The 10,817-nt window shown below is 37.6% G+C and overlaps 1 protein-coding gene across 1 annotated transcript in view; it reads left to right on the top strand.

Annotated features, from left to right (window-relative positions):
- The first annotated feature begins 1,447 nt into the window (after positions 1–1,447).
- The window catches only part of DNAH7 (dynein axonemal heavy chain 7), a 270,960-nt gene continuing 261,590 nt past the window's right edge, over positions 1,448–10,817 (top strand). The window contains exons 1-3 of the mRNA XM_004378290.1: positions 1,448–1,456; positions 2,276–2,338; positions 8,368–8,430. Of these exons, the coding sequence (XP_004378347.1) occupies positions 1,448–1,456; positions 2,276–2,338; positions 8,368–8,430 (135 nt within the window). The remainder of the gene's footprint in view (positions 1,457–2,275; positions 2,339–8,367; positions 8,431–10,817) is intronic.

The raw sequence follows: 10,817 nt of genomic DNA, 5'->3' as shown, positions 1-10,817 counted from the left end.
CATAAACGAGAGACTCCATCATCCTGAGACCAGAAGAACTAGATGGTGCCTGGCTACCACCAATGACCGCCCTGACAGGGAACACAACAGAGGGTCCCTGACGGAGCAGGAGAAAAGCGGGGTGCAGAACTCAAATTCTAGTAAAAAGACCAGACTTAATGGTTTGACTGAGGCTGCGGGACCCCAGAAGACATGGCCCCCTGGACTCTCTGTTAGCCCGAAACTAAAACCATTCCCGAGGCTAACTCTTCGGACAAAGATTAGACTGGACTATGGCATGTAAAATGATACTTGTGAAGAGAGTACTTCTTAGGTCACGTAGATACATGAGACTAAATGGGCAGCTCTTGTCCAGAGGCAAGATGAGAAGGCAGAGAGGGCCAGGAGCTGGTTGAATGGACTTGGGAAATCCAGGGTGGAAAGGAGGAGTGTGCTGTCATAGTATGTGGAGAGCAACTCAGGTCACATAACAAGGTGTGTATAAATTTTTGTATGAGAAACTAACTTGAATTGTAAACTTTCACTTAAAGTACAATTTAAAAAAAATAAGCCTTTTGCAACTGCTCGTTTCATTTTTAAAATTAGTTAAAGAAAATAAGTCATTTTGAGTTTCAGTTGAAGAACTTTCAAGGATTTAAAGATATAGATACCCAGCTACCAATACTCAGCAGGGAAGAGGAAAAAGCTGTCAGCCTGTCTCTACCACAGCACTTTCTCCACTTGTGAAATCAAGTAATTTTGCATTTGTATGATGTTCATTCTTTTTGTCTCCTTAGTCATATTTTCGTGATGCTACTGCTTTTTAAGAAGGTCAGAGAGAGATCAATTGAATATGAGGTCAACAGCATGGTGGTAACTTTAATAGCCATTGTTAAACATATGACTAAAACTGAAAAACCAAACCCATTGCCATCACGTTGATTCTGACCCATAGCAACCCTATAGGACAGAGTAGAACTGCCCCATAGGATTTCCAAGGCTGTAATTTTTACAGAAGCATACTGCCACATCTTTGTCCAGTGGAGTGGCTGGTGGGTTTGAACTGCCGATCTCCTGGTTAGTAGCCGAGTTCTTACCCACTGTACCGTCTGGGCTTCAAACATGTGACTACTATATTTAAATCAACCGTATTAAAATTTGAGAGGTTATTTTTCATTTAACCAGACACATTGACAGATTCCGGTAGTTTGATCAAAACTCCATAGAATGGTTAACACTTGGAGATTATACCAGGTTTACAGGATTCCTTGCAATGAACAAGTAGCTGAAAATCAGCAAGATAAAAATGAAATACAAAGTCAGAATACTTAAGGAAGACCTAGGCTCTTTAGCGTTTTTAATTTTGTTAATGTAGAATTGTATTAGTCAGGATTCCAACAGAAAGCAGATGGCATGCTCGAAAGGATTTAATTGAAGAAAATTTGTAAAGAGATTATTTTGCGGAGGTATGGGCAAGGTTAAGGGAACCAGCAGGGTGATAAGACACCCAAGGATTAATAGCAGTAGGAAGCCATTACCATTCTTAGACCTGATGGGGCAGGGACTCATACACCATTCTCAGAACCTGGTGGGTACTGGGGACTTGGAAAAGCAGCTTCCTGAGATGAGCTGAGCTGTGGAGGAATTCAGCCACAGTCAGAACAGTGGGGGACAGAGTACGTAGGAAATAAATATTCCAACGTCTCTCAGTTTCAGCTATTCAGTCTCCTAGTGGTGCTTCTCATTGGCTAATTCCCACCAGAAACCAGAAACTAGAGGGCCAAGGGCCCAGATGATGGTCGTACATAGCATTCAGCCTCTCAGGCACAGAGCAGGAAGAAAAGGGTGGAGATTTGATCTGAAAGGCAGGGAATAACTAGCACAGAAATTATTATAAATAGATGCAGCCCTCACAGACAATTCCCACTTTATAAATCAGTGGAATTGCTGATACTTAATCCTAAGTATTTTATTCTTTTTTGATGCTATTGTAAATGGAATTATTTTCTTAATTTCATTTTCAGATTGTTCATTGCTAGGCTATAGAAATACAGTTGATTTTCCTGTATTGATCTTACGTCTTGCCACCTTGCTGTATAAATTTATTAGCTCTAATAATTTTTTGTGGATTCCTTAGGATTTTCTAAACACAGGATCATGTAATCTGTAGAATATGTTTTTAATATTGGATAATATGTGGTTTACTTTACAGTAGACATTGTAAAATTTGGTTAGGTGAATTAATTTTAGCATTACCAGGGTAAACAGTTTTGTTTTTTCATATTTTTCAATGCAGGATAAATCAGCTGGCAAAGAAAAATCCAAGACACCAGTGAGATTTTTACCACAGTTGTCTACGGTAATTTCCCTCTACACTCTCATACTTTTTTCTTCTTTTAATAAGTGTTTATTAGTTCTTAAACTTGAAAATAAGTTACTAAATTTCTCATTTTGAACTTTGTACTCTATTTGATTCTTTTCTGGTGGCAAAATTCTATGAGATACGTATTTAGGAAAAGGTAACTAATCTTAATAAACTAACTATAAGCTATACTTTCCTAGTATGTGCAGAATATTTGAATATTCTGATGAAAAGAAATGCCAAGATAAACTAGCTAAAAGAATGTAAATGTTAGAATCAGGAAATGAGAACTCAAGTTGCAAATTGTCAAAAACTGGCTCTGTGACCTCAGGTCCTGTGACTGGTTTACTTACCTCTCTGAGCTTCAGTTCCTGAGGTTAAAAATGGGAAGAGAGTCGATTTGATGATCCCCAAGGAGATGACTGTTCGAAAATGAAAATGTTGTGCTACAGAAGTATCCTCAGGTCTTGACATACTTTTTCATTATTATGACTATAAATTATTATTGTATTGTGGAAGAAGCAGTTAATAGACATTTTTGATTGATAAAGTGCTGGATAAATTAGATTTTATTATAATAAATTTTACTGTCATAATTATGTTGAGTTTAATATCATTGACTTATACTCTTGTGACTCCTGGAAGTTAAGTTGGGGTTCAATATAAACATTATTTGTTTTGCAAGATAATTTAAAAGCTCAGAATGAACTATAAAATGTACTGTGTGTTGTTTTTATATTGAGACGATTTCTGATAATTTGAAGTTAAAGACTGTTTTGAGCTTAAAAAACCTGAATGAAAATTCTTAGATGAGTGATATTGAGCATTTCAAAATACATATTATAACTGAAAATCTGTTTGCATCGATAATGCAAAGATTATAACATCAAATTCTATAAATAGAATCATAGTATATATATATTTTTTAGTTGTGCATAAATTTATCTTAAGGTTTCTAGTTTAAAAGACAAAGACCTGATATGGAATGGACATTTTATTTTCTCTTTAAAATTTCAACAAATTTTAAAATTGAAAAATAAAATAAAAATTACCTATAGTGTTTTGTGTGTGTGTGTGTGTGTTTTATTATAGTTTTAGAAATTAAAGTTACTTACTGAGTAAATATTCAGTAGCTGAAATGAATAATACGTTTTTCCTGTCAGCAAAGCATGAGATCTTTAAACTGCTTTTAAAAACTTCACACTGTACTCATATTTGGCTGTATCTTGTATTTTTTCTTCAGTATTTTTTTTAGTTTTATGTCTTTTAAAGGAAATCATATTTTAAGAGATATTTTAAAATGTAGTCTGCTCATCTCTTAAAAACTATATTTTAATTTGAATACTAAGGTTTACACTTGTTAATATGTTCTTGCAGCAGTAAGACCTAGAGTGATTTTCATTACAGACCTTCATCCTTCCAGAGGTGATCGTTGTTGTTGAAATCAAGGGTGCCCAGCACTGGGGGCCTCCAGCCTCTCTGAACAGGTGACCTGATTCTTACCTTTTCTGGACGCCTCACTCATAGCATCTCCACAAATCTTAAATACTTTATGGAGCAAAATGAGAGTGGAAAAATGGAAAGGCAGATGGAAGAGTGGAAGAGCATCTACTTTTAAGTTTGATGTATCCTTGTTTTCCTGTGAAGGAAGAGCCTGAAACAAGGACTTGGATTTATTTGGGAAGTGATCCCAGGAAGCAGGGGTAAGAGATTGGGGAGAGTAAAACTGGGAAGGAGGAGCAGCCAGTACAAGGTACATTGTCAAGTTGGTCTCCACACTAGTGACCCTGTCATGACTTGAGGAGCATATAGAATACTTCCTGAGAACGGTCACGGAGTAGCATTTATTCATCTGCTGTATCCCCTTTTGGTTGAGAGTTGCTTCTAAGAGTGTTAACTCCCACCCAGTTCTGGCTACTCATGTGTGTGTGCATAGTGGGCTGCCTACAGAGCCTCAAGCTATCCATTGGAAAAACCCCATGGCAGAAGGCAAAAGACATTTGCTTGAAGTGAAGTGCTATCATCCCTTCATAAGTTGGAGCCAGCACTAGACTATTCATGTAGCCAGGTCTGGAATCAGAGGCGAGGCCAAGAGGATGTAAGAGGATGTAAGGCAGGACACAAAGCCATCGGATAGAAAAGTCAATGGAATTTCCTTTGGACCATCCTTATGGGAGTGCCAAGTTAGAGGGAAGAGATGGGATATGATGAAGTTGTCATCTGAGTGGAAGACACAGACTATCAGTGTTAAAAAAACAAAAACAAAAACTCTATCTATATATAGATATATTTTTAACTTTAAAATCCACCTGTTTGGTTTTATTGAAGAACTACATTACTTCTTCAGATGATACTCTGGCTAATGTGTGGTTGCTCTTGGTTAGCCAGAGACCCATTTTTTATGAAACATTCTATGAAAGATACACTCTGCACTGCAGTGTAAGAAGAAACCATTAAGGCCTTTGCCACCCTTCTCCACCCAGGCTGCTAAGGGGAGTGGAGGTGATAACTCAGCAAGCAAAATGGTATAGAGATTTTAATGAATTAAGTGTATGAGGGTTGGTGTAGGAGGAATGGGGTTGAGCAGAATGTTTGTTACACTTGTAGTGGCTGAAATACAATAGATCTCATTTGAATTGCTTCTTGACCTTAGTATGAAAATTCCAGGGCACTTGGACCATATCTCCCACAACCTTTCCTTCTTGTCATCTGCAACTGGAGTCTTTTTTTTTATTGTGCTTTAGTGGAAGTTTATAGTTCAAGTCAGTTTCTCATACAGAAGTTTATACACACATTGCTATGTGACCCTGGCTGCTCTCCCTATAATGTGACAGCACACTCCTCTTTCTACCCCAGATTTCCCGTGTCGATTTAAAGGTCGTCTTATTAAAAGTTAGAAAACTACATGCTGTATAATCATAAATATATAATTTTTAAAGCTTATAGTTATTCCTTAAACTATACTAACTTTTAGAAGCAACTTGTCTTGTTTCATATAATTGTATCTAGGTGACCAGGCTCACTGAAACACTTGAACTTACTCTTTCAAAAAACAATTGAAGGTTAATGAACATGTCCTGTTTCCAAGACTCCAGAAGTCTTGTAACCATGGCTCACTGATGTTATGATTGTCTTAGTAAGGTTTCTATTTAAGCTTTGATATTTTTGAGCACATATTGCTCTCTTATGTTGTTGTTAGGTGCTGTTGAGTTGGTTCTGACTCATAGTGACCCTGTGTACAACAGAACAAAACACTGCTGGGTCCTGTGCCATCCTCACAATCGTTGTCATGCTTGAGCCCATTGTTGCAGCCACTGTGTCAATACATTTAGTTGAGGGTCTTCCTCTTTTTCGCTGACTGTCTACTTTACCAAGCATGATGTCCTTCTCCAGGAATTGGTCCATCCTGATAACATGTACAACTGGATTCTTATCAGGCCTTTGCCACATCCTCATTCTCCCTGAATGGAAGCCCTCAACTCTGAGACACCTGTTGCACCTGAAAACTTTGGGCTTGTGTTTTCCTTCACATCCTGTGGTCTCCTGGAGACTGTAGACAATAGAGCCATTTGTTCCACTGCTATCTGTAAGGTTTTCACTGGCCGATATTTTTTTCAGAAGTAGATCACCAGGTCCTTCTTACTAATCTTAGTCTGGAAGCTCCGCTGAAACCTCTCCACCATGGGTGGCCCTGCTGGTATTTGAAGTAATGGCGTAGCGTCCAGCATCACAGCAACACTCAAGCCACCACAATACAACAAACTGACAGACAAGTTGAGGAGAAAATATTGAAGTTGTCAAGGATTTCATTTTGCTTGGATCCACAATCAGTGCCCGTGGAAGCAGCAGTCAGGAAATCAGACAACGTATTACATTGGGCAAATCTGCTGCAAAAGACCTCTTGCAAGTGTTACAAAGTAAAGATGTCACTTTGAGGACTAAGGTGTGCCTGACCCAAGCCATGGTATTTTCAGTCAGCTCATATGCATGCCAAAGCTGAACAATGAATAAGGAAGACCGAAGAAGCATTGATGCCTTTGAATTATGGTGTTGGTGAAGAATACTGAATATACAGCGGACTGGCAGAAGAACAAACAAATCTGTCTTGGAAGAAGTACAGCCAGAATGCTCCTGAGAAACGAGGATAATAAGACTCTGTCTTATGTATTTTGGACATGTTATCAGGAGGGACCAGTCCCTGGAGAAGGACATCATGCTTGGTAAAGTATAGGGTCAGCGAAAAAGAGGAAGACCCTCTCAAAGAGATGGATTGACACAGTGGCTGCATAAAGGGACTCAAGGATGGCAACAATTATGAGGATGGCGCAGGACGGGGTAACATTTTGTTCTGTTGTATACAGGGTCTCTATGAGTCAGAATCAGCTCGATGCCACCTAATGACAACACAGCAAGATCCATTTGTGGTACAGCATTGTATACATGTGAAACAGTTGTCTAAGCTGGTGTTTGTACTTTGAGAAGTATTATGTTAAGTTCATTATAATCCTTTTTTTTTTTTTTAGTTATACTTCTATTAGGCTTGTTGAACAAATTTCTAATTTTCTAAAATCAAGTTAAAATTATTATTTTGTTTGATCCAGTTCTATAGAACTTTAATTTAGTAGATGGAAGTAGAGTGGAGTGAGGAGATAGAAGAGCTGGATAGGTGCATACATACAAGTTATGTTTCAGACAAGAGAATTACCAAAAAAGTGCTATGCATATTCAAATAATTGAGGAGGGAGATCACCTGCATTTAAAGTTAAGAAGGAAATCTAAACTTTTTTTATCTTTGTTTTAAAGAAAGGGTAAGATTTTAACAGGGAGATATTGAGTGGCATATTGGTAGCTGTGTTAGGGTAATCAATACTAGCTGATATAACGGACAAACCTCCAAATCTCAGAGACGTGACCCGACAAAGATTACCCCTTGTTTACGTGAAGTCTAATGTGGATTAGATAACTCTCCTCCAGTTTATAGTTATCCTGGAGGGTTTCTGCCCCTGGATGAGCCACACACCACTAGCCAGGAGGTGCCCACAGCCAAGGATGATGACTGCTGACATCTGTACCATAAGAGTAAGAAAGAAAAAGCACTGGAACCAGGAAGAAAAGCCCCTTCCTGTTACCGTGTCCTTTTAGCACCCTCTGTAATAGGCTGGAAACCCTGGTGGTGCAGTGGTTAAGGGCTACAGCAGCTAACCGAAAGGTCGGCAGTTCAAATCCACCAGGCACTCCTTGGAAACCCTATGGGGCAGTTCTGCTCTGTCCTTTAGGATCACTATTAGTTGGAATCAACTCAACGGCAACTTTTTTTTTTTTTTTCTTTTTTTTTAATATGCTGGTTGGCCAAGGAGAAACGTTTATAGGGTTCGGTCAGGTATCTCATAGCGGGTCTAAAAGGGTAGATTTGGAGATGAGAGGCAATCATTTGATAACTTGCACAAAGCACGTCTCATCTGTTTTATAGATCGAAGTGTTGTTCTCGGCAGTGCCTCCTCTTACCTAGGTGAAATTTCTACCGTAGAGTTATTCTCTACCACAAAGGAGGTAGAAGTACTTTCCTCTAAAAGTTACTGCTAAAAAGTACAGACATTGCTTACAGAAACTGGAGGGCACATTAGCCTGAATACAGTGTTACCTTAGAAAATGGAGCATTCTGGTCTGTCAGGAAGGGAAAAAGCTGATTTTTTTTTAAAGCCGTGTAAAAGGGAGGTAGAGCTGGATGCTAGTAGGTTCAGCCATGGACATGAGCAGATTCAGATAAACTCTCAGAAGAAGAAATGATGGGTAAAAGAGTTTACACACTTTTTAAGGCTTTCTGATAAGTATTATTGAGTGCCTATTTCCTTTACTAACTGCCTATAAAAGAAGCCATTCAAAGATAAAGCATCAATAATTAAAAAAATAGAGTATACTTCTGAATATTTTAGATAATATGTACTTTATTTTATAGTAGACACTATAAAATTTGATTGAGTATAACAGAGTAAGCAGTTTTTTTTTTTGTTGTTGTTTTTACATAGGATAAATCAGCCAGCAAAGAAAAATCCAAGGCATCAGCAAGAATTTTACCACAATTGTCTATGGTAATTTACCTATACACACTCATTCCATTTTTGCTCCTTAAAAATGTTATTTATTAGTTTTCAAACTTGAAAATAAGTTACTGAATTTCTGATTCTGATTTTTGTGCTGCATTTGATTCTTTTCTAATGGAGAAATTCTATGAGGTGCATATCTTACAAAAAATAATCCAGCTTAATGAACTAACTCTGAGCTATAATTTCCTAGTGTGTACAACGTATTTGAATATTCTGGTTTAAAAAATTACCAAGATGGACTAGCGGAAAGAATATCCATGTTGGAGTCAGGAAACTGGGCTCGGGTTACAGCTTTGTCGATAACTGACTCTTTGACCTTACGGGAGTCACTTACTTCACTGAGCCTCAGTTTCCAAGTTTGAAAATGAGAAAAGTGTTGATTTGATGATCTCACAGGGGATGGCGCTTCCATGCTCTGCACAGAAGAATCCTCAGGTCTTGACATCCTTCATTATTATCACTATAAGTTATCATTGTTCTGTGAAAGAGGTAGTTAGTAGACATTTTCAGTTGATAAAGTGCTAGACAAGTTAGATTTTATTGTAATAAATTTTACCATTATAATTAAGTTAATGCCACTGAGCTATACTCTTGTAACTCCTGGCAGTTTTGTTTAAATGATATAAATATTATTTGTTTTGAACGATAATATAAATCTTGGAATAAAATGTAAAATGGAATTTGTGTTGTTTTATACAGAGATGATTCCTGATAATTAGAAATGAAGGTCATTTTTTTCTTATAAAACTTGAATAAAAATTCTTAGATAAATGATCTTGAACATTTCAAAATATATGTTTTAATTGAAAATATATTTTTACTGATCATGTTAGATTGTCACACCAAGTCCTACAGAAAAGTTCCATAGCATGTTTTTCCTAGTTCTGCAAAATCTATCTTAAGGTTTCCTGTTTAAAAGACAAAGACCTGGAGTGGAATAGACATTTTTTTCTTTAAAAATTTAACAGGATTTAAAATTGGAAAAACAAATTGTCATTAGTTTTTTTGTTTTATTAGTTTAGTTTTAGAAATATCACTTTAAATTTACTTACTAAATATTCAATGGCTTAGATGAATAATAATCATTTCTTGTCAGGAAGCATATAATCATCTAAAATGCTATTGTTGGTTGATTTAGAACCTGATTTTATGTTCATATTTGCTTGTATTTTGCCACCTTTTTAGTGTTCTTTGAGTTTTTTGTCTCTTAAGGGAAATCGTATTTTCAAGAGATATTTAAAAAAAAATTCATCGGGTTTTTAGAAACTGTTTTCATCTGAATAGTAAAGTTTCCACTGGGATAAAATGTTCTTGCAGCAGTAAGATCTTGAGTTATTTTCATTATGGACCTTTATGCTTCTAGAGGTGATCCCTGTAGTTGAAATCAAGGGTGACCTTAAAGTCACTGAAGTATGCTTTCTGGACACTTTACTCATAGCACTCCCACGAATCTTAAATTCTTTATGGAGCAGGATGAGAGGGGAACAGTGGAAGGACAGATGGAAGAAGAGAACACTGATTTTTAACGTGTCTTAGCTTTGTTTTCTTGTGAAACAAGAGCCTGAAACAAGGACTTGTGTACAGGTAGTTTATTTGGGAAGTGATACTAGGAAACAGGACTAAGGGACTAGGGAGAGTAACACTGGGTAGGAAGAGAAGCAGTACAAGCATGTGCTATCAAATTGGTCTCCACACTAGACAACTGGAGTGACCCTGCCATGTCCTTCCAAGAAGGTTTTAGAATGCTTCTTGGAATTGTCCACCTGAGGATAGTCAGTTTTCATTGATTGAGAATTGCTCCTGAGGGTGTTAACTCCCACCCAGTCTGGCCATTGTTTTGTGTGTGTGTGTGTGTACATAGTGGGCTGCCTCTAGAGTCCCAAGCTATGGTATTAGAGAAACTCCATGGAAGAAGGCAAAGACATTAGCTTGAGGTGTGAAATGCCATCATCCCTACATGAGTTGGAGCCAGTACAGGACTGTTTACTGTATCCAGGTCTGGAATCAGAGGTGAGGCCAAGAGGATGTGAGACAGGGCTCAAATTCATCTGATAAAAAATGTCAATAGAATTCCCTCTGGACCATCCTCATGTGAGTGCCAAGCAGAGGGAATAGATTACGTATGATGAAGTCATCTTAAAGGAAGACACAGACTAAAATGGAATGGTCAGTGTTAAAAATTATGTAGAGGAGTTCCAGCAAAATGGCGCTCTAGGCATAAGCACCATGCTGTCCCTCCACAGCAAAGATCTGAAAAACTAAGCCGAACAGAGAATACAACAATCCTGAAACCCTGAAACATCAAATGAAGAGATAAAGAACTCAGCCAAGCACCAAATGGAGTGAGAAAACTGACAGAGAATGGAGAGCAA

This window comes from Trichechus manatus, unplaced genomic scaffold (genome assembly GCF_000243295.1).
Source record: "Trichechus manatus latirostris isolate Lorelei unplaced genomic scaffold, TriManLat1.0 scaffold00056, whole genome shotgun sequence".
In the NCBI taxonomy this organism is placed as follows: domain Eukaryota; kingdom Metazoa; phylum Chordata; class Mammalia; order Sirenia; family Trichechidae; genus Trichechus; species Trichechus manatus.
Note: the sequence above shows the minus strand (reverse complement) of the source record. Positions and strands in the feature narration are given on the sequence as shown.